The sequence below is a fragment of the Haliotis rufescens genome, unplaced genomic scaffold (genome assembly GCF_023055435.1).
Source record: "Haliotis rufescens isolate VD_foot unplaced genomic scaffold, xgHalRufe1.0.p SCAF_2, whole genome shotgun sequence".
Lineage (NCBI taxonomy): Eukaryota > Metazoa > Mollusca > Gastropoda > Lepetellida > Haliotidae > Haliotis > Haliotis rufescens.
In genome coordinates, this window is record NW_025963890.1 from 69,700,175 (window position 1) to 69,725,717 (window position 25,543).

At 41.6% G+C, this 25,543-nt stretch overlaps 1 protein-coding gene across 1 annotated transcript in view; it reads right to left on the minus strand.

Annotated features, from left to right (window-relative positions):
- Positions 1–336: 336 nt before the first annotated feature.
- Positions 337–25,543, minus strand: part of LOC124115391 (gastrin/cholecystokinin type B receptor-like) — a 79,062-nt gene continuing 53,855 nt past the window's right edge. The window contains exons 3-4 of the mRNA XM_046476339.2: positions 12,295–12,992; positions 337–950 (exon numbers count right to left, since the gene is read on the minus strand). Coding sequence (XP_046332295.2) covers positions 606–950; positions 12,295–12,992 — 1,043 coding nt within the window. The 3' untranslated portion in view covers positions 337–605. The remainder of the gene's footprint in view (positions 951–12,294; positions 12,993–25,543) is intronic.

The following is a 25,543-nucleotide window of genomic DNA, read 5'->3' on the forward strand; positions in this document are numbered from 1 at the left end:
GTATTTACTTGAATACCCCTTCCACTTCACAAACTGTCCAGATAGTGTTATCCATTAGGCTTAAGAAGCGAAATAGTGAGTAAGTGATTGAGTGCAGGTCTCAGACGTTAACCACTTTGGTGAAACCCACGGACACGGGTATGGTGCTGAAAAACCTAGGAACATCATGGGGGCGAACCGGGATTCGAACCCACAATCATAGGTTTATGGTTTGCCCAAGGGACGCAACTCTTCACAACGAATTGCGGTGCCTTAGACCGGTGCCACCCGTGACCAATGTGAAGTGAAATAAAAGTGTCCCTTCTTAGTAGTAAATAAGTGTATCGAAATATCTGAGATATATTTATTCACGCAAATAACAAGATAGAATGTTTTAGACAATGGAAAGATGAGTAAATGTAAACAAAGAAATTAATTGTAACATTATATACACAGACGCTTCATAATTCCTCTGAACTGTCTCCTGAATGAATGTTGCACCCGTTGCTTAAACATGTAATATCAAACAACAATAAAAGAAAAACTTGGTATCACAGATCCATTATTAGGATATAAAATACAATTCACAAGAAGCACAATTGAAATATCTTTTCATGTTGTTTGAATCAGGAGCTGCTGAAGGAGTCCTCCATATCGGATCGCCTCCTGCGGTGAGATCGGAACGAGGCTGTGTACAGGGGTCTTCCGGCACGGGGTACCTGCAGCTGGTTCCGGTTGTTGCCGCGTTCCACGTCGGCAGAACTGGAGTGGGAGTCGGAACGAGAGCCTGAGAGAAAGGATGCTTTGTGCCAGTTTCCATCTGCCCTTGTTTCTATTCCTCTGTTTCGGTCAAGAGCCACTCTGGTGGCTGTCAGACGGATGTTCGTACCTCTCATGGAGTCGCGGAATGAGCTGTGGAGTGACGACCTGGACCGGTAACTGTGACTTGTGAAGGGGCGCGAAAACATCATCTAAGGAAACAAAAAGTCTTTTGTATTAGAACGCAGACAACCTAAAAACCATTGACAAAATAGTCGAGGGTTTATCATTAGTTTGTTATTAATAGATTACCTCTACTCAATATTCAGTGCAGTCGTGACGTTTGAAGCAGCTGACATCCTGAACGTGACACTCAAACAGAAGAATGTTTGTCGCGTCAAACAGCTACAATGATATGATAAATAGAAACTACACATGAACTGCTTCCAGATCTGGCTTTGGAGTTTTAAAGCTGAAAAGTCAAAGATTTCCTGGTATCTTTTACAGTTTGCATGTCACCATCTGGCTATACGTTATCGTAGACGCTGATTTCTTCCACAGCTGTTTATTGCTAACATACATGCAAGGCTAACAACACACCGTCCAAAGTGATTTTTACTCATGGTAACACATTATACACCTATTTTCTTTATACGAATTATGATTGTGGTGCAGCAGGGTGTATCAGTATTACGCATTATCTGACATATGCTCATGCATGTAGGTTATGTGATAATATCCGAACGCCTATATCATAGATATATTAGTACTGCAAAGGAGACAACACGGATCATGGACTTATATGATCATACACATCATTGACAAAATGAATCAATTCCCTATTTTGACTCGTACGATGTGTTCACGCATGTTTTTAGATGAACAGTTGCATTGCCTTTACATGTATTTGTGACGGGTGTCACCAGTGGGGCAGGATACGCTCACCTTTTGATTGTTTTAAACATAGCCTATTCACAAGGAAAAGGATGGCACAGCCTTGGTTGCCCTCTCCTTAATAGCATTATATAATATCACAATTGAAACACGTACGAAAGACAGAGTAGATACAGAGAGAAGCAGCATGAAACAGAGTTTAACATTTTTGCGAGTACATGGTATCATCACTATTTAATAGTAACTCATAAACATAATTATCCTTATGATATAGTCGGAAATAGAGCAGAAGAATATAAAATATTTCTTATGATTATGGAAATAGTCCTTTATATTTTCAGATTTGCGATTATTAATGTTGTGTTGTGGCTGGATATTTCATTTGGTTCAGAGGTTTCATTACTGTGTAATACTCGATAAGAAATATCAAAAACACAAACTGTTTATCCACATTGTGCAATACAACGTTGACGTTATCAGTAGTTTTCGTGTTCTCTTTGTCTCCTTGAGACAGTCGCCCTGGAATGCTATATAACGTCATGATACAATGGGTGACGTCATAAGCTTCAACAATCTGATCACTTCCGGGTAAGAGAATGAGAGGGAAAACTAAATCTAAGTTGTTCTGATTCATATTTAATGCGATATAAACAATATACGATCAAGCAAAATGCGACGTGTCTGAAATTTTGGATTTAGAAAAAATACTCTTATCAAAAAAAATATTCATGCATTGTAACAATTCCTGAAGGTTTTCCCAGTGGATAGCGCGTCTGCCCGGAGAGTGGAAGGTAGGTTTTTCAACCCCAGCCACGTCATATCAAAGACGTTAGAGATATATAACTAGGCTATATAAGTGCAATAAGCTTAAACTCGACTTTAAACCCACTTCACATCAACTCACCTAAAGTTTTCCGATCCCATCGTGCAACGTTTGTCAACCAATCAGAATACAGCACATATTCACATTCATATTACAGGGTAGAATGTCTGGGACGGAGCAATAGAACTTGTCATATAGTTGATGGTAATTGCAGCTGTCAGCATTCGAGGATTAATGCATAAGACGTTATCTACATGTAGATGAGAATTTTAATCCACTTCAGGGTGTCTATATTAAGAACCTACATTAAGGTGAATTTTATCGATTTAAGAAGACTCTGCGAACTTCCTACTCATGATGAGCTGTCATGCACTGTTTGCAGCTGTCTAAGTGCCTTGTTGAGTTGTGTTAGTTTTCTCTGACGTGCATGTATTTCTGTTCGTATCTAACCCTACAGCTTATATGCCATACAGTATATATAGAACATAGACGTAAGTAGATGGACCTGTGTTTCCTTATTAATCCCAATATTCATATACGTTAAAGCTTTAATTAATCCTGAGTGAGTGAGTGAGTATGGTTTTACGCCGCTTTTAGCAATATTCCAGCAATATCACGGCGGGTGACACCAGAAATGGGCTTCACACATTGTACCCATTTCGGGACTCGAACCCGGCCCTTCGGCGTGACGAGCGAACGCTTTAACCACTAGGCTACCCGACCGCCTAATAATTCCTGACAAAACGTGTACTATTGTAACTTGTCCATTTTTGTATCCTCCACGCTACCTCTTGTTGTCGTTGCTCTACTTCTACGTCTTCTACTGTTACTACTATAACTACTACTACTACCACTAGTTCTACTACTACAATTAATAATAATGAGAATAATAATAACAACAGCAATATCACCACTACTGCTTTTATATTGCTACTCATACTACTACTGCTGCTGCTGCAACTACTATTTAGGAGTAAATAATATATAGAGGAGTGAGAGAATCAATGGTGTTTGACGCCTAAGCTATAACTAGGCTATATCACGAAGTCCATGTAAATCTGAACCAGGTACATCAGTGACTGAAAACATGACACCTATCAACGTGAAATGAAAAGGTTCAGCAGTCACATACAACAAACTTAATGTATTCTCCCCCTAAAAACCTCTTAAGGGATAGAGTATGGGATTCCAACAAATGATCACAGTCTCTAGCACGCAACTCTGAAAAACAAAGTGCGGCGCCTCAGACAAATGGTCTAATCGTGCCCCAGGAAGAGATTGAAGGCTAAACGATTTGCCCAAAAGTGAAATACAATATATGTGAAAATTATGGGGTCTAATGGCAGGTACAGAGAAGAGAATCTTCACTACCGTTACGCTTGACTTGTTTCAAACTAGAGGTGTAGTATTCACCTCCAGCCTCTCACAGCCATACACATCAGCAGAAGAAGTAAGAGCTACATGAAAGGAACGTCAAGGTCCATTACCATCTCACAATTCGAATGATTCTCCAAACACCTACTGCTGCCACCTATATGTTTACACCCCGCCTCTGGAATGCCTCCAAAAACACGGTGTGTTTATTGTGGAGGTAATCACGCGTTGTGAAGGAAGTAAGCGCCCAACATAACTCAGTCGTGACACACTCTGTTACTTGTCTAGAGTAACACTTACAAGGTCAATGGCCTCAGAACACAACCTCGTCACTCTTCCCACATACTTGCTCAACAGCATCTGTCTGTGGGTACCTTTATTGCCTGTGAGCCTAGTTCGGATTTTTTTCCACCAGCTGATAATATAACTTAAACACATGTTTAAATATGGTATTAAGTCTCCCCTGAACTCTAATGTGTGATTATGTTAACAGGAATAGTGGCTACATAGCGTTCAGACATCATGTCAGGGTCTCTGTAATGTTGCAACACTTCGAAGGAGCCATAAATACAACATTGTTTCTCAGACTGTTTAAAATAGATTGGTTAAGTAGATGACCTTTTTGTAAATCGTTGAGAAAACGGTGTAATGAACGCCCAAATAAGACTTACTTGTAATCAGAATATGTCTAACAATATCTTTCAAATAAGGCGACACAACTACGCGTTATTTTTTCCAATCATTGCGAGCTATAAGACCGCATGACCTTTTCGCCAACCATCCTGGTAATTGCGTTGAAGAGATTTCAGAGGAATGAAATCAATGAGACTAAGTATTTTAACACAAACCTAAACCAGTTCTCTAGTCAGTCATGAAATGGCCAATTATAATTGACATGAGGAATATTACAGTTATAAAGGTGACATTTATTACATGTTATAAAACAATGCCTACCTACAGTGTATGTACGTCATATATAGGCCAATGCCGTCGTTATTAACGCGTCCCAACACTTCATCTCGGTAAAGCATTTAATAAAGCAATCTCCTGATACAAACTCGATCTGGGATTAACATCAGTGTCAACATCATCCCTGACAGGTTTATGTTGCAAATGAGGACAGCATTTTACACTCAACTCGACTTTCAACTGGCAATTAAGGGAAGTTGGACAAGAAATGGATCGTTTATGAACTCACAGCTTCACAAATGACTGTAGGGCATGTTCTAACGGTACATTGTTAGTTTACATCCCGTTAAGAATCACTGAAAAAAACGTGTATCGTCAAAAAAACACTACAGACAGGGACATTAATGTCTGGGTTGGTCAAAAGAGTTCACATTTTCAGCCACTGGGGTTCAAAACTTCTCATTATAAAGTTGCGAATGAACATATCACTCAGTGATTAATACAAAATTGCGTTCAAATATAAGAATATGATTACATTATCATATTGTGAATTTTGTTAGTTACATATTTCAAAACTCCTCTCCGTTAAAGATTTAAAGTATGTTGGTATTTAATTGAGATGAAGAACGACCAGAAATCTCACTAAGGAGTTATATTCTCTTTTTATAAAAATATTTCAAAGTCTGCCTATCATACTGTTGTGTTCGTTACACAGGTATAAATAAAACAACTTGTTAGTTAATTTCCCATTACATTAGAATAACCGTGTCTTTTTTCTGTGTAAGAGGCAGATTTATCAGGCAGCGTACATTGTACAACAAATGTAAGCTATTCAGACAACCACTACCCTGTTGCATGTTTGTAAAACGTAAACATACACGTAAGGCTAATATGTAATAATGATAATATTTTATAACCGAAATATTAAATACGACTAATAAAGGCTGATATGGAAGAAAAGTGCCCAAACAAGTTGACCATGATGTCAAATTACTCAGCCAATTGTCACCGCCGCATCAATACGCGGTAGATGTGTCGTATATTAAGTGTCCTAATGTTCTGAATGTCCTAAATAGCGCTGACCATCAAGGCCATTGACAAGTTTATGAGCACTCTCGGTGCAGCATAATAACTTGTATTAGCCTCCTTGACGCCTGGTTACCACCTGTCGACTATAACACTGTAGGGGCAACCTCACACTGGGCGAGACAGGACCTGTAGGTCCTTCTGTCTGATGTTGCGCCACAATCAATATACCACGTGCTCTAATTGCAAATAAATCTAGACGGTTGTTGGTTGTTTTGCAGTAAACGCAGAAAATTGGAGTAGGTTTAAAATGTCTGATTACTCCTTTCGGTTCCCGAATGAGTGTCCCCAGGGGACGATTGAGTGCGCCTGGGAGTCGGGATGGGTAGAAGGTGGTTCGACATGTGTCTAAGAGGTGTATTGTGTTTGAGCTTTGCGGAGCATTTTAGTTGCATCAAGGGGTGTCAGATTGATTTAGGAGAGGGTCCGAAATGAAGCAGGTTTTAGGCGTTTACCACTTTGAAACTCATGAGCAGAGGGTGTGTAATGTTGAAAAACCAAGACTTATAAGTACGGCGAATTTGGGGTTCGCATCAACGACCATAGGATGCTGGCACACAACTCTGCTCACCTATCGCGACTGGGCCATCTCTATAAGAGATGACAGGAAGAACAGGGATTTTCTTGATATAAAATCAGCTTAATAATTCTAAAAATATATTCAATACTTTATAATCAGTGACTGAGGGAATGTTATTTAACGTCCAATTTGCATTATTGAAGCTATATCACGGTGGGATGAAAATAATCGAGTCTAGACTAGGCAAACCATTGGAGGTTGCCTACACGCAATCAGCCACGGCACAGGGTCTGACCGCCCCATCCACTTTACTCCCTTCTCTGAACAGGCAATATAACCCGTGAAGATCCGGGGTAGAATAGATCTTCAGCAACCCATGCTTGCCCTAAAAAGCGACTATGCTTGTCGTAAAAGGCGACTAACGGGATCGGGTGGTCAGGCTCGCTGACTTGGTTGATGCATGTCATCGATCCCATTTACGTGGATCGATGCTCATGATATTAATCACTGGATTGTCTGGTCCAGACTCGATTATTGACAGACCGCCGTCATATAGCTGGAATATTGCTGAGTGCGGCGTTAAACAACAAACCAACCAACCAACCAACTCAACAGGCAATAGAGGACTATGGACCTATTCTAACCAGGGGACCAACGGACTTCATTCTTTAAAGACAGGACCCAGAGATGTTCAATGTATTTTGTAAAAAGAAGGACATTACTGATATTTCGGTTGTTGGATCTGCGTTTGGGTTACAAAAAATATAATTCCCAGAGGGCGAGACATGCCGTTAACAATTAGTATCACTTGTCGGAGATAGACCAGACTCGCGGAGACGCGCCAAGGACGTGCTAATGGGACAGTCTCGAGACGCTGACGCAGCACAAAATAGGATTACCATGGGTGTGGGTGAGTGTTTATGTCAGAGAGGGTGCTGAAGGATGAATGAGGGAAGGAATTGAAAGGGATGATGTTACATATCATATCAATAAGTCGGTACGTGTGAGAGAACAATATGATATGCTTCGAGCTAATGTATGGAAAGATGTAGACATGGAACGAAATTCTGCCCGGAGTGTTTGGTTTCCAGTGTTACCTCGCCAAGGCAGTATGGGTGAGTGAGTGAGTGAGTGAGTGAGTTGGGTTTAACGCCGCTTTAAACAGTATTCCAGTTATATCACGGCGTGTCAGCTTTATGTGGGAGGAAAGCCCGAAGTGATGCAGGTCTCAGACGTTTACTACTTCGGTGAAACCCACGAGCACGGGTATGGTGCTTACAAACCTAGAAACATAATCGGGGCGATTCGAACCCACAATCATAGGTTTCTGGCGTGTCTGCACAACGAATAGGGTATTCATTTTGTGCAAGGCAATCATACACTATTATTTAAAAGTATGCTTCTTGTTTTGATGAAAAGAAAGATGAATGTCTCACATCGTGAACCGTTGTTAGAATGAAAACGGTAAGCCATGATAGGTCAGTGGTTATACCCCGTTGAAGACGGAAAGTTCCTATTTGGAAAGTGTGGTTTAAGCAATACTTGTTTACACAAATGCTAACTTGATTAATTAGACTTTATGAGCTATACCTTGGTAGCGGGCTTTGATCTTTGACCTTGAACACGTAGGTAACGCGTGTGTGTTAATATAGCCTTAACGACAAAACTAACAAATCGATACTAAAAGTATAGTCCGATGTACGATTCCGACAATAGCATAAGCATGTGTGTATGACATGTAATTAGTAAGGATAATAGATGTTCGCGAACTGGTTGCATCAGTCACAACCACAAACACAAACACATACAAAGGTGAGACACAAATGAACAAACACGGAAACATACAAGTCAAAATAGGGAATTGCATCGGGCATCATAATGAAATTCGGAATGTCCTCCACATGTCCACCATAACACGTTCTGAATGCCTCACTGAAGTCTTTGATTAATTACCCTAATCAAACAACTCTTGAGCAATCATGAAATCATTGTAGAAAGAACCAACTCGATTGAACCGCAACACACACCAAAGGCTTCAGCTGCCGAAATATTGCTCGACATAATTGGGACAGTTGAAGTCATCTCTTTTTTCATTGTCTTGAGGAAACTGTATTGAGACTCTGAATCTTTATGGATATATCTAAGCATGAAACAGATGAGATGGTTTCACTGGTGTCTTTTATTTCAAGTTCATGTGGGTAAATCAGTGGAAGGGAATTGGCCATGGGTATTTAAAATTACTGAACAATATTGAACAAGCTTAAGTGAAACGTATTGGCCAAATCCCTTTGTTTTGATTTTGCCTAGCCGAGCAGAATTTCATATCCATGTGCATAAAGAAACAGATCAGCAAGAAGTGGGCACATGTTGTTTCCAGGGGGATGCCATCGACCTGCCAAAAGGTGATATCCCAAAACTGCACATAGATGTCATCTATAAATAATACAGCATTTCACAAAGTGTTTTCTGAGTTAAATTCAGATGGCATTTGCTTTCATTTTTAACAAATTGTCCTGAACCTGTGTTAGAGATACAATACTAGTATATGGTTCCCTGAATGATTGGTTTGATTGTTGTTTTACAAGGTTACAAGTTTTACCAGGTTTAACCTAAAATTCACAAATTAACTATTTACAATTCCAATTACCAATATTGACCAACAAACTTATGTTGCCAAATAAATATCAAATATCGTATCAATCCAAAAATATACATGATTGGACAATATCTACACTGGTGATACAAGGATGAAAGAGAGACGTACAAAAAACAAATTCTATAAGACCTACATCATAATATACTGAACAGCATTGAAAACGCACCACCATGAAAATGGATGTATTTTTATTCGGGCTTAAGTCATATGAAAATATATAAGTAAATGAGTAATATACGACGTTCTGGACGAAGCATGAAGAAGAACAGCTCGTCAAAACACATTCCTAAGTTTTTTGTGAGCGACATCGCCAAAACGCAACAAATTGCGTGCACATCATTGAAAACGTGTTTTGTTTCACGGGAAGCATGCAGAATAGGGTTATAAAAGACAGTGTCATGGTGTGGGGTGGCATCAGTCATAACCATCGAACAGAGACCCATGTTTGTCGTGGAAGAGTTAATGCCCTTTACTACAGGAAAAACATATTGGCAAATCACGTCATCCCATTCTTTCATCAGCACCAGGATATGCACACCCTCCAGCAAGATAATGCAAGAGCGCACACAGCACGTGTTTCAACACAGTACCTAGCAAACAATAATGTGCCACTGAATCCATGGCCAGCCCTGTCACCCGATCTATCGCCAATTGAACATCTATGGGATTACCTGGGTCAACGCCTCTCACGTCGTCCGCAAGTACAGAACCTGAGAGAACTTGAAGATACACTACGTCAAGAGTGGAATGCCCCAGAACACTATTCGCAGACTTATTCGATCAATGAGAAGACGTTGCATGGCCTGTGTTGCTGTCAATGGTGGACATACCAGATATTGACTTTTTATTTTAACCCTATGTGTCTTCCTTACACTGATGACGTAAATGTAATTACTGTGTGGTATTCCTGTTTCCTTTGTCGTCTTTCTTAATAATCCGTCTATGTCTGTTCTAATTAAAATCGGTCATTGCTCAAGTTGTTTTTGTAATATTTCAAGATTTATTGCTGGTACGTTTTCAATGCTGCTCAGTATATATGTATTCCAAACAGCCTCTAACCTCTCAGTTTATAACCTACTGTTTATAATTTCTGCGTTTTACGTCACCTCATATCTGGCGTCAGGGTGCGACAATAACGACAAATACGAAGAACGTGTAAACTACCAACGGTACAAGTACATAGTCAAAATACATAGGTGCCTGACCATTTCAGACTGATTTGACGTTCCCAATCACGTGTATAATTTTTTCGCGTGAGAAAAATAAACAAGAGACACTTAAAGCTGTAGAATACATTGTTTATACTTTTATAGTATAAATGTTACTTTTATTTCAACATCAGTCTTCTTTTAATAACAAAAAGGGCATCATACATCGAGAGTGACCAGTGTTAAAGTAACTTTATTATCTGTGCTATTTATTTAAGAAATAATCGACTCGTGGTCATTGTTTATCATACTAAAAACACTGCATGGAGAATATACCACGAAGGGTGCAGTGTTTATTTGTACGATAAACAACGACCACGAGTCGTTTATTTCTTATATGAGATATCAAAATTATGTACAGCCTCTTTAACGAGGATGATAAAATGTACAAACTTAAAAATATTTACCTATATTTTAAAAATGATGACTCCCTCAACAGAATCCGACCTCGGTAGTGTCGAACAAGTCCATTTTATTCACAGGTCAGTACTTGCTGCTTAATCACACATTCCTCACGTCGATTACCCATTTCTCCCAATACCGATTGCCATATCTCTCCCGCTTTTGGATGCTATCGCTCGGCCATTGCGTTTATCTGCATTGCCCAGCTACATCTATGGGGAACAACTCAACAGACATTCCCCTTTCAAAAATAACGTCGTCCATACACGATGTCATGAAGTTGCAAGCGTATGTTCGAATCTCCAGAAATGTCGTCGTGACAGAACAATGTTTTATCGTGTAATAAACCACACTTCGTTCTTGATTGTTCTTTGCGATTCATCGCGTATATTATGAATCAGGGCTTTCCGTGTTACTTGTTCTGAAGAAAACGATCGAAAGATAGTGTCATTGAGTGGGTGGCAATAAGTGCGTTTCAATGAGCGACACTGCACATCATCTGCAAATATGAGTGTTAAAAGCTCACTTGAAGCTACTCAACCGCCTGAGGAACATTGAGGTATTTTGAGTCACAGAATGAAAACCGTACCATAATTATTCGCCTACGGTGTCTTAGAAGAAGGCAGCAACCCCTAGTCTCAAATTAAACTATATTTTTCATGTTACTTGGGTTATTAGTTGAAAGTTGTCTGATGGCAGATGTTGAGAGTCCGATGATATCCCATGAAATGACTTTCAATTTCTTGTAAGAGGATGATCCTATTTTGGGAATAGCCTTTCGGCATCCTTTCACAAACTGATAACTGTTGTTGTAGGTTATTAAGTATCTCCAGAAGGGCCTGGATTTGAACTGATACTACGCAAATGAAAGAGTAATGGTAGACGTTGTTTCTGTAGTCACCACCTACGCGTTACGTATACAACAATTATCTGATCCGTTTACAGGGATCTCTTGGTTAGACAGAGTGGGATTAAAGCAAAACGGAATAAAAAAATGTAGTTCATTTCTGGAAAAGCGTCTTCAGTGAACGACGTTAAAATAGGTGAGGCAGGATACGCCTACCCCGTATAATCATTGAGTATTTGAACAATGTCGTTAAAGGTTGTTACATATAGCTTAACAAACAACCTTCAAGTTAGCAATGTATTCAGCTTTTGGTCTGGGTAGAAGGTCCCCATCCCCTTGTAAATATAAGCGACAAAACCCTTTCCATATTCATAAAACATATCTGCCAAAAGCAGAGACGATTGTACGATTCCGACTACATATATATCATGAGCATTTGTGTATGAATCACAATCAAATAGTGACGATACCAGATATCCGCGAAAAGGTGGGCCTATCCTTCCCCACCGGTGGCACCCGTCACAAACACATGCAAAGGCAAGTCATGTTTCATCTGAACAAACACGGGAACATAAAGTTCAAGTCACAAATTGGAAAACGCATCGGACACCATTTTGCCAGTGATGAGTCAAATTTACAAAATGTCCTCTACATGTCTACCATGAAACTGTTTGAAAGTTTTCCCGCCTACCATACCTTTACCGTCTAAAGTGAGGGTCGGGTAGCGACAGTGTGACTGTAGGTTATCATATTCTAAAAGCGCAGGTCATTGCTCTTTGGCAGATTCGATTATTCATATGGGCAGAAGGCTAAGACGAAAACAGGTTAATTACTCACCTTGCTAATCATTTTCGATGGATTTAATCTATATCCACAGAAGACGAATTTCCTTAAATATCTTCTGAATGTTTTATGTAGAAAACAATAAAGCACGGGGTTAGACGCGCTATGAAGATGTCCGAGGAGGAGTGTGAAGTGGACGATGTCCGCCGCGTCCAAATCTGGTCGGAAGTCCAAATATGTCGTCACAATGTAATACGGAAGCCAACAAAGAGCGAACATGACTGCAACAGCGATACACAGCTTCGCCAGTCTCCGTCGCCCCGTCGTCAAACGATGCATACGGCATGTAGGCTCTCGTTGTATAGGATATCGGTATAAATCTCTGTTTAATTCCTTGTCTGGCACCCACAACCTTTTGCCCATGAGTATATAACACGTTGATATTATGATCCCTGGAATGATGTAGACTATTAGAAGTATGGCTATGTCGTATGTTCGCCTGTGGGCAAATGATGGCCACTCCTCTATGCAGAATATAAGTGACTGCCCGGGAAGGATCTCTTCGGTCACAGTCCGTCTAATGATTGGAAGAGGCACCATGATGAGCAAGGAAAACGTCCACACACAGAAGATGAGGATGCGGACGAAGGTGGTTGTCCTCAGTCTTCTGATGGCGACTGGATGGCGAATGGCAAGACATCTGTCGAGGCTCATAGCTGTGATGGTGAAGGTACTGGCAGAGACGGCGATACCTAGGAAACGGGACACGGGAAATATGACAATAATTATTCAAAAACATGAACTCACAAATGTAATGAACGCGATGGCCTTAAATGCTTACACAGTCATGACACACAACATGACAATGTTTGTGAAATTTCAAGGCGTGAGTGAATGTTGTTTAACGCCAGAATATTCCAGCTGCAGCACATTGGCTACTATTCTAAACTTACGAGGTAAACCAGTGTCGGAAAGAATAAGCAGCTATCCTTTCCATCTTGGGAAGATGACACAATCCTCATCAGTCGGTTTTAACAAAACAAAACCGAATAATGATATTCAAGACAAAGTTAGACAAGTGTAATTATCATATGACGCCAAGACAAGGAAGGGAGTTTCATAAATGCGTGTGGGTTATCGTGTCAATATGGCAATACTACAATATATATTGATGAAGTCAAAGACTGTTTATGCGTAATGTACCACAATTTTGGCGTTATCAGTTCCACTTAACGGGTCTAGTGGAGTGTGTCCCTTGGCAGCAAGGATCCGCTGGTAGTGTTCGAATCTCAGATTCCAAACAACTGAAATCATTGGTCTGTAAGCACCATACCCCTGTGATGTTTCATCAATGTGATAAACGTCCACGACAGGTGTCTTATTTGGGCTTTGGTTTAAGATTAAAATACTAATTAAAGGGCGTTGTTTCTAAGTTACTACACACTACTAAATAGTATATTAATAAATAAATCGCCAAAACAATTTCCATAAACATAGGAACCATATCTGCTATAAGCAGAGTAGGTTGTACGATTCCAACTATATCGTGTGTTTATGAATAACTATCAGATAGTAATGACATCAGGTGTTCGCGAAACCGTGAGGGTATCCTGTTCTACCGGTGGCACCCGTCACAAACACAGGCAAGGGCAAGTCAAATGTTCACCCTAGAAACAAGATATATATATATGGTATACTTTAAAATAGAGAATTGCGTCCGACATCATGTTTGTCACTGATGCGTCAAATGTCGAACTGTCCTTCACATGTCTGCCCCAAATCCTTTTGAAAGCCTTTTTCAGCTGGGAAGACGCGTGCGATTTTACCAAAGATCGAACGCGTAAGTGCTCATGGAGATTTACCATACGCCATACTTATCCCATGGTGATCTAGATTTCCAAACATTTTCGAGGCTCCAAACTAAATTCAAGATGCGGTCTATTTATTACCTCAGTGAGTTACATGTCACACTTTATCTTTTATACCAAATATGGTTATTTATTCAAACACCATTCAATTAATCCCTCTCCGTCCCTACGGCTCCTTTATTTATTAACGGTTGAAACATGGCATCTTGGCCTAAGGTTGAATTTACGGGTGGTGGAATCTGAATGTGGTTGAACTCGGATATCAAAAGATTTCATTGTCAAGGTTAGGATAAACTTATTCGTCATGATTGTGTGAATGCAATAATGATTCCAGTTGAGTTTCTGGCCATTAATAATTCAGGCACAAAGCGGCTCACAGAAATATGTACTCTGCTTTTACAAAGTGAAACCGTCATACTGCTGGTATCCAAAATGTCCCGTTTCAACGGTTGTTAATTCGATCTGCATAACACTTTATGGTACCATCTATTTTTTATCAATTCGTATATTTACCATTATCTAAGGATTAAACCATGATGTATGGGTGGGACTGTGGTCTAAGGCTCCCACAGTTCACTCTACACATTTACATCCCTTAGCTATGCCAGGATCCGCGTATCTTTATCCAGTATTCGACCTGATACCACCCCTCATCTGTAAGCACCGTACATGAACTTTGGACTTTGCCTAAACAGTACGCTGAAACGTCCTGATAAAACAAAAACGTCTCTCTGAGCGATGATCCCGCTGAACACTTGATTTTCCTTTCCATGTGTTTGTGACATGTGCCACTGGAACGACAGGATACGTTCACTCACCAATTTAGGATAAATACATGTGTCGTGCAGTACCTGCAATTATTCGTTATTTGTTTAAGTCTATCCATTTACGCATTACCGTGGCTTATCAAAGTTATACCCAATGTCCTAATGGAACTCTCTTGCCATAGGTTAGTTTTTTATGTACTGGTTGTTATTGTTTGGTACTGAGACAACAGCATCTCCTTTGCATGATGAATCAGGAGATTACATTTCTCTTTCTGAAAATAACACATCAGGTGCCATAGGCGAAACCGGAAGGATAAACATCGATATTTATTGTTTCTACCTTGAACGATTTGGAACGTTTGTGTACAAAACTATTCAAAACTTTTGAAACATGCTTAAGTTCACGCACTGTTTGACTGGTGCAATTCCTCAACAATAGCTACTTACTGTAAGAAACATCGGATGAGATGTCTTACAACACGTTAGAACTATGCCACTTTGCCAATATAAGATTCAAATAAAAATCAATAGGAATTGTATGTAGCATTGCGTACACTAGCAATTACATGTGACAGCTCGTGTACATTGTGTAGGTTCATCACAGAACATAGTAATCTGACCAATGGCATCGTATGTCCACGGGCGTCCGTCAAGAGTTAAACATATGAGGTGAGGTGAAATGGGGTTTAACGTCGCGTCCAAGAAGGTTTGAGAATTTAATAACGAAATAATTACGTTAAAACTGATGCTGAAAATGATATTGATAATGTTAGGATGTATAAAGGCGTAAGACCAGAGACATTTTTTGCCAATTACTTCAGAAATACTTATGAATGGGAAATAACCACTAATCGGATATAACGGAAAAAGAAGCTGTGCTTCATATAATGTTCAATAAAAAAGAATATTCTGAAATTAAACAATGCAACTTTCAGTACATTTTCATAAAGACATCTCCTCGGCTTTTGGCGTGGCTCACAACTTGCACGTGCGTGTTTACGTACGGCGCAAAATTTGGATGTTTGTGCGTTTGTTGAGAGCGTTATACTCACAAACGTGTTTTAATGTGAACAGCACACAATGATTGTCTCACTATCAGTGAAAAAAATAAATTGTTATACCGTTAATAACGCCACGGCTTGGTGAAAATGAACGCCTACGTGCCGTGTGTAATCTGCAAACAGTAACGGCACAAACCATCGAAATAAATAAATCTCAATATCTTGAGACAGTAAGGTACCATTCATGACTTCCCACGGGCCGGTCTTCACCATCTTCCACGGCTGGTGCTTCTACGGAAACTACCAAACTGCCACACTAGCCGCTCGGACAAGTCCTGGGTTGTGACAAATCAGTGGCAGAACCGTACGCAACCGGTCCAGGGAGCACAACATCCAGCGAAACGCTCAACGTTGCTTCCACGTCACCGTCAGGCACGCCTAACTTGGTGTAGACTGCATCTGAGGTTCAGAAGTCAAAGCTGGGACAGTATACTGTCCACAGATAAGTCAAGGTTTCATCTGGATAGCTCTGATAGACGTGCGTCAAAAAGAACGATTTTGGTGGAAGCGTAATGGTATGGTGTGGCTTCACAATTCATCATTTGTATGGCAATAAAACTGGCGTACGCTATCTGGACGCCATCGTTCGAGATAGTGTGCAAATGCAGGGACGTACCGTCACGTTGCAGAAGGATAATGCCCGCCCACATGTTGCACGTGTTGTGACAAATCTTTCGAGGCAGCATAACATTCCTGTACTGTCATGGTCGACTGTTTCTCCAGACCTTCATCCGTCCACAGAACATGCCTTGGGTGTGATGGATAGATGCCTACGACATGATCAGAACCAGCCGGTAAAGGTACCTCAGTGAGATCAATTGGCCGTGGACGATTGGAACAACGTCCCCCAGGCTCTTTTCAATCATCTGTTGTCTTCAATGGATTACGGAAAGGTTTTTTCGCTCCTTTTTTATGTTAAGAATATTTCTTGATAGTATTTTCATTTTCCGCAGTTGAAATCACTCAGGATGAAACGGGATCAATATCTCTTAGTTTTAGGATTCATATTAAATAAATCGATACTAGAAAACAAGAAACCTGGACATAGTATGTTCAGTACTGGCACAAGAGTTAAAACAGGGCTGTAAGAACAATTATCTCCATGCCAGTTCGCCAAGGTGATGGTCAACCAGAAATAAGCTGTTATCATCAAGAAGATTTCCTATCGTTCTGCCAATCACCACAGATGCACTCTACCTGCTGCCATCCATGAGCTAGCTGTAGTGGTCACGCCAGATGTTGAATGCCTTTATGCAATTCCCCTGTCGCGATTAACGACTGGATACGCGATGCTGCGCTCGCTACAATGAAGCTAAGGAATTGTCAGGAAAGCGTGTGCCATCTGTGCCTTAGGGTTGTCTTTGCGCTTGAATATTACTTCTGACAAAGTCAAATCAGTTGATGAATATATAATTAATGTTCACATCATTTACCCAAATAATATTCACGACAAGACCAGATCTGTCTAGATAAGGTTTTGGTCGGTGAGATGAAACAATCGTTGAAAAAGAGGTGGTGCCATATGGATTTGTGCATACCGCTAAGGTCATACACTGTACATCTGGCGAAGTTAAGCGGAGAAGCCATGTGGTTTTGTGCATACCACTAAGGTCATACACTGTACATCAGGCGAAGTTAAGCGGAGAAGCCATGTGGTTTTCTGCATACCGCTAAGGTTATACACAGTACATCTGGCGAAGTTAAGCGGAGAAGCCATGTGGTTTTGTGCATACCACTAAGGTCATACACTGTACATCTGGCGAAGTTAAGCGGTGGTGCCATATGGTTTTGTGCACACCGCTAAGGTTATACACTGTACATCAGGCGAAGTTAAGCGGTGGTGTCATGTGGTTTTGTGCATACCGCTAAGGTCATACACTGTACATAAGGCGAAGTTAAGCGGTGGTGCCATATGGTTTTGTGCACACCGCTTAGGTCATACACTGTACATCTGGCGAAGTTAAGCGGTACCATATGGTTTTGTGCATACCGCTAAGGTTATACACAGTACATCTGGCGAAGTTAAGCGGTGGTGTCATGTGGTTTTGTGCACACCGCTAACGTTATACACTGTACTTCTGGCGAAGTTAAGCGGTGGTGTCATGTGGTTTTGTGCATACCGCTAAGGTTATACACTGTACATTTGGCGAAGTTAAGCGGTGGTGTCATGTGGTTTTGTGCACACCGCTAAGGTTATACACTGTACATCAGGCGAAGTTAAGCGGTGGTGTCATGTCGTTTTTTGCACACCGCTAAGGTTATACACAGTACATCTGGCGAAGTTAAGCGGTGGTGTCATGTGGTTTTGTGCACACCGCTAAGGTCATACACTGTACATCAGGCGAAGTTAAGCGGTACCATATGGTTTTGTGCATACCGCTAAGGTTATACACAGTACATCTGGCGAAGTTAAGCGGTGGTGTCATGTGGTTTTGTGCACACCGCTAACGTTATACACTGTACTTCTGGCGAAGTTAAGCGGTGGTGTCATGTGGTTTTGTGCATACCGCTAAGGTTATACACTGTACATTTGGCGAAGTTAAGCGGTTGTGTCATGTGGTTTTGTGCACACCGCTAAGGTTATACACTGTACATCAGGCGAAGTTAAGCGGTGGTGTCATGTCGTTTTTTGCACACCGCTAAGGTTATACACTGTACATCTGGCGAAGTTAAGCGGTGGTGTCATGTGGTTTTGTGCACACCGCTAAGGTCATACACTGTACATCAGGCGAAGTTAAGCGGTACCATATGGTTTTGTGCATACCGCTAAGGTTATACACAGTACATCTGGCGAAGTTAAGCGGTGGTGTCATGTGGTTTTGTGCACACTGCTAACGTTATACACTGTACATCTGGCGAAGTTAAGCGGTGGTGTCATGTGGTTTTGTGCATACCGCTAAGGTTATACACTGTACATTTGGCGAAGTTAAGCGGTGGTGTCATGTGGTTTTGTGCACACCGCTAAGGTTATACACTGTACATCTGGCGAAGTTAAGCGGTGGTGTCATGTGGTTTTTTGCACACCGCTAAGGTTATACACTGTATATCTGGCGAAGTTAAGCGGTGGTGTCATGTGGTTTTGTGCACACCGCTAAGGTCATACACTGTACATCAGGCGAAGTTAAGCGGTGGTGCCATATGGTTTTGTGCACACCGCTAAGGTTATACACTGTACATCAGGCGAAGTTAAGCGGTGGTGTCATGTGGTTTTTTGCACACCGCTAAGGTTATACACTGTTCATCTGGCGAAGATAAGCGGTGGTGCCATGTGGTTTTGTGCATACCGCTAAGGTCATACACTGTACATCAGGCGAAGTTAAGCGGTGCCATGTGGTTTTGTGCATACCGCTAATGTTATACACTGTACATCTGGCGAAGATAAGCGGAGAAGCCATGTGGTTCTGTGCATACCACTAAGGTCATACACTGTACATCTGGCGAAGTTAAGCGGTGGTGCCATGTGGTTTTGTGCATACCGCTAAGGTCATACACTGTACATAAGGCGAAGTTAAGCGGGGGTACCATATGGTTTTGTGTATACCGCTAAGGTCATACACTGTACATAAGGCGAAGTTAAGCGGTGCCATGTGGTTTTGTGCATACCGCTAAGGTCATACACTGTACATCTGGCGAAGTGAAGCGGTGGTGCCATGTGGTTTTGTGCACACCGCTAAGGTCATACACTGTACATCAGGCGAAGTTAAGCGGTGGTGCCATGTGGTTTTGTGCATACCGCTAAGGTCATACACTCTACATCAGGCGAAGTTAAGCGGTGGTGCCATGTGGTTTTGTGCATACCGCTAAGGTCATACACTGTACATCTGGCGAAGTTAAGCGGTGGTGCCATGTGGTTTTGTGCACACCGCTAAGGTCATACACTGTACATCAGGCGAAGTTAAGCGGTGCCATGTGGGTTTTGTGAATACCGCTAAGGTCATACACTCTACATCAGGCGAAGTTAAGCAGTGTCATGTGGTTTTGTGCATACCGCTAAGGTCATACACTCTACATCAGGCGAAGTTAAGCAGTGTCATGTGGTTTTGTGAATACCGCTAAGGTCATACACTCTACATCAGGCGAAGTTTACCGGTGCCATGTGGTTTTGTGCATACCGCTAAGGTCATACACTCTACATCAGGCGAAGTTAACCGGTGCCATGTGGTTTTGTGCATACCGCTAAGGTTATACACTATACATCTGGCGAAGTTAAGCGGTGGTGCCATATGGTTTTGTGCATACCGCTAAGGTCATACACTGTACATCAGGCGAAGTTAAGCCGTGCCATGTGGTTTTGTGCATACCACTAAGGTCATACACTGTACATCTGGCGAAGTTAAGCGGTGGTGCCATGTGGTTTTGTGCATACCGCTAAGGTCATACGCTGTACATAAGGCGAAGTTAAGCGGGGGTGTCATGTGGTTTTGTGCATACCGCTAAGGTCATACACTGTACATAAGGCGAAGTTAAGCGGTGGTGCCATGTGGTTTTGTGCATACCGCTAAGGCCATACACTGTACACCAGGCGAAGTTAGACGGAGAAGCCATGTGGTTTTGTGCATACCGCTAAGGTCATACACTGTACATCTGGCGAAGTTAAGCGGTGGTGCCATGTGGTTTTGTGCATACCGCTAAGGTCATACACTGTACATCTGGCGAAGTTAAGCGGTGGTGCCATGTGGTTTTGTGCATACCGCTAAGGTCATACACTGTACATCTGGCGAAGTTAAGCGGTGGTGTCATGTGGTTTTGTGCATACCGCTAAGGTCATACACTGTACATCTGGCGAAGTTAAGCGGTGGTGCCATGTGGTTTTGTGCACACCGCTAAGGTCATACACTGTACATCAGGCGAAGTTAAGCGGAACACTGAATCATACGTTATAATACATTAACCATAGGTAAAATGGCTTTGTTCGAATTGTGCTTCTGGTCTTCCGCCAATATGGGTTTCCGATTGTATGTATTGAATTATTATGTGCAGAATAAAATAAAACAATGCAGCAAAGAGGGTTTGGGTGATCCTGGCACAGTCAGGCTGGTTAGGCTCATCATCAGTTCAGGGTCCTTTCCCCCTCTCGTGCAGCCCAGACAGCAAATGGGACTTATCCAACGAAACAACCGAGAACTTTTCGGAAAACGTGAAGACACCCCAACACTACAGCCTTCTGCATTACCCAGATTGTCAGAAGGGCTGTATTCCTGGCAGCAAACACTCTCCCAATGTCACCGAGAACAATGGAGAATCGGACAACTTGGTACTTGGGATGCAAGCGTGACATTTCGAAAGCGAGGTCCGCATATTTGCCATGTTTTCCCCGAATCTTCTCGATCACATTGGTGTCGCAAGGGACAGAAAATTTAAAAATATAAATGATTTCATTGGATTTATTAAAAAGGACGAGATCAGTTTTGTTGCCCTGGATTGTTTTATTTTTTTTCATTTTCCATGACACCCTCCAAATTTTCAGGGTTGTACTATGGATGGACAAAATCACAAAAATGGCGTAGACGCTAATAAATTGATCGAGACACGCCATCATGTCGCTTAAGATGGTATGTTTGTACCAAAGCTGGGCTTACACTGATAATGTGCTGGACAGACTCATTAAATTAATTGCATAATCAACATTTGATATTTACAGTTTGATGCAAAATCACACATTGACGGTTTCGAGTGGGAAGCCTCTGGTCCTGAGCACCAAACAGAAAGCCTTCGGTTTCACTTTTCAGGCCAGCCGACTTCTTCCAAGCGAAGGACTCTACAGGATTGCTGATCTTCTCAGCACACTGTACATAGACGCAATGCAGTGGTCGTTCAGGTGTCCTCTTTGGGCTGATTTGATATGGTTAACACTTATTTCTGTACCGCCCAGCAGTACAGAACCATCAACAAAATCATCATTAACATTGAGGTTATGTCCCACATCGTTTAGGAAAACGCCTTGTTTACGAATACGAAAGGACGGGTACAGCATTAATATTTGTGGCTTTGACTTTATTGCAATCGTTTAGCTCTGAACTGCAGAGTTTCTTAAGCCTGCATTTGTATTCCGCCCGCAGTTTGTCTTTGATATGGGCATTCTGGAGTTTGTCCCTAACCTGCAACCCTTAACACGTACAGGCCGGGCTTTCCACGAGATGGTCGTTGTTGTTGTTGTTGTTGTTGTTGTTGTTGTTGTTGTTCTGATGCATAGGAGTGTCACCGTTAATACCCATAGAAGCTTAAAGGCCTCGTGTGTATGAGTAGGTATTGATCGTCGCCGCGACCAATCAAAGTATTAACTTCCTGTGACCTGACTGGCACTTGTGGCTCTTAATACTGTACAAAAAATGCTGCCAACTATTTTTCCCTCAAGTAAAACTTTTAACAATACCGCTAACAAAGTCATTTCGTCGTGAATTCAACTGCAAAGGTTATCGTTCTGTTTATCTCCAGTCCATGAATATATTTCCCAAGGACTTAATTAACCATAAATGTCATCAATGAAAGATGACTAAAGCATTGCTTTCTCTGTGCAAATATATATGGCACAACGATATAGTAACTCTTTGTTTGCACTGAATTCGAAGAGAACCATCGCAGCTTTGGTCTGTGACTAATGGCCAAGCCAGACAAGGGAGCACATGTTAGTATTCAGTCCTTTCGCGCCAATTATACACTGTCTACCAATTCGCTCATAGAGTATCTCATACATGAAAGCCATTATCTAGTATATATCGTTGAAGGCTCGTATCTGTTCTTATCCGAAACTATGTACACACGGAAGATGAAAATACTAAATAGTATCTTGTGCGTGTTATTAATATGAACCGTCATCATCAGTCCCGATTATCCGCCGACCCGTGAAGATCCGGGGTAGAATAGGTCTTCAGCAACCCATGCTTGCCATAAAAGGCGACTATGCTTGTCGTAAGAGGCGACGAACGGGATCGGATGGTCAGGTTCGCTGACATGGTTGATGCTTGTCATATTATTGCTGCGTGCGGCGTAAACCAACGGACCAACCAACCAACCGATTATCCACCGAAACAGATTCCATTATGCGTAAAAGGTAAAATAGCAGCAACAAGTATATGAATGGATCACTAAATATTAGACCGCCTCCGTGGTCTAGTGGTAGAGCGTCCGCCCGGAGAGCGGAAGGTCCGGGGTTCGATCCCCGGCCGCGTCATACCAAAAGACGTTAAAAGGTGGTACTTGTTGTTACCCTGGCGCTCGGCATTAAGGGGTTAAAGCAAGGACTGGTCGGCTCGGAGTCAGTATACTGTGTCTGAGTGAGGTATTCATGTTAAACTGCGGCATGGTATCTCAGTTGGCTAGCACTATAAATCGGCATCAGTCCGGTCTAGTACAAGCAGCCATACACACACACGTGCATGCACGTCGCTATATAAGTGCAATAATCATGGACGCGACGTTAAACCCAATTTCACCTCACCTCACTAAATATTATTGACACCAGGTGTTCACGAGAACTGTTCTCCGCCTATCTGCAACAACTAGTGTGCCTGGTCAGCTGACAGACCGCCATGCTGCTGTATTGTAGTTGACTGTGGCGTTGATATCATGCGACAATTCCAACTGAATCCAAAGCATGTGTTTATGAATCACTATTAAAATAGTGACGACACTAGGCGTTCACGAAAAGGTGAGCGTTTCTTGCCCCACCGGTGGCACCCGTCACAACATATGAATAGCAAATGAAGTGTTCGCCTGAACAAACACGGGAACACATGGTACAAGCTAAAATAGGTGTCCTCTACGTGTCTTCCATGAAAGCTTTAGCAAGCTTTTCTAAAGCCTTGAATGTTGTTACCCTTTTCAAACAACTTTCGAGCAAGTCGCATGACGCTCTTTGGCACACCCATGGGAAGAGCATGCTCGATGGTATCTCAAATGTTGTGGCATTTAGATTTTACATGTGCTCTTTCTTATAACAGAATCATAAGATTAGTGCGAGTACTGTTCTGTGTCTTGTCTGTGTGGAGCCAAATCCATTCAGGCAGAAGTTCAATCTGACCGTTGACTACAGCAGGACCTGAGACTGGAGATGTAAGTTTACTCCTGACGTTCAACTGAGAATCATGTAGGATTTTTTTAGTAATGTTCTGTTAGTGTGGTAATTTCACCTTTTTCTATGCAAGCAAGATGATTTCTGAGAACAGCAGGAATGCCATGGCCAGGATTTGAAAAACACATTCAAAAGGTTTTATGGTAGACATGTGGAGGACATTTCTAAATTTGACGCATTAGTGACAAAACTTATGTCCGATGCAATTCCCTATTTTGACTTTACCAGGTGAACAATTGACTTTCCTTTACATGTGTTTGTGACGGGTGCCACAGGTAGGGCAGGATACGCTCACGTTTTAACAGAACGTTCTGTTGGCTATGGAAAGGGTCTTGACTTTTTTTATGACTTACAACACCGCCAGGAATCGACACTGGATCTACTTTCGTGCCAGCTCAAATTGTTTGCGTTTGGAATGCTCTTCAAATCAAAGTACATCTCTAATCTGTTTATTTAATCTCTGTTAATCACAGATTACCATGTCTTCAAAAAGGCAGTCATGTTTTATAATACTATCAAAGGGCGGTGGGATTGTGAGTTTCATGTGTTACAAGCGGTATGTACGTCTGTTACAAACTGAAGGGGCCTGTACAGCACGAGAACGAAGGTGACTTGAAACGAAGTTAACTTTACATATTTACAAGTACTTATTGCCAAGAGACTGTCTCCACCTTGCTCTTCAGGTCTGCCTGTCGACCACTAGTCGGTTCGGTATGGTAACTCAAATTGTGAACGTAGTAATTATGACGTGAGAGGCAGATGACGTCTTATGAAACACTATGACGTCATGATGTCCGAACATACCGGCCTACCGATTTATATAGGGGTTCAGAAGACGGCGACTGACCAATCGGGGAGCTGGATTTAATTACTCTTGATACTCGTTTTACAGTACTATCACGGATCGGCTGGCCAGGCCTGGTGACTTAGTTCATGGCGTACTATCACACGTCAGTGATGTTGATCGTTCATCATAATATTTATTACTCGACTGTCTGGTCCAGATTCGATTATTTAATGGTCGAGAACATATGGCTGGAATTTTGCTGCGTACGCGTTAAACAAAAGACACACACGTTAATCCGGACAATGGTTATGTGTTCAAGATTTTATTAATTACATTCAGGCGTTGTTACATATCCCGAGGTCTTGAATAACGTGATTTGACAGTGAATATTCAGTGTAATGCTGAACCTCAAAAATCGCAAGTGACTAAGAGCTGAATCTCGTTAATATGAAAACGTTAATATATGGTTCTTGTTGTTACCTTGCCTGGCGATCCGCATTGATAAAACAGGGACTGTTCGGATCGGAGTTAGTATACTGTGTAAAGTTTGTTATCCATGTTAAACTGCTGTATGGTATCTCAGTGGGTTGGGAATATTAAACCGCCATTTGTTCGGATTAGTACAAGCAGCCACACACACACACACACTCACGCTAGCACACACACAAAATCACACACACATACTCACACACACACAATCACTCACTCACACACACTCACAAACTCACACACACACACACACACACACA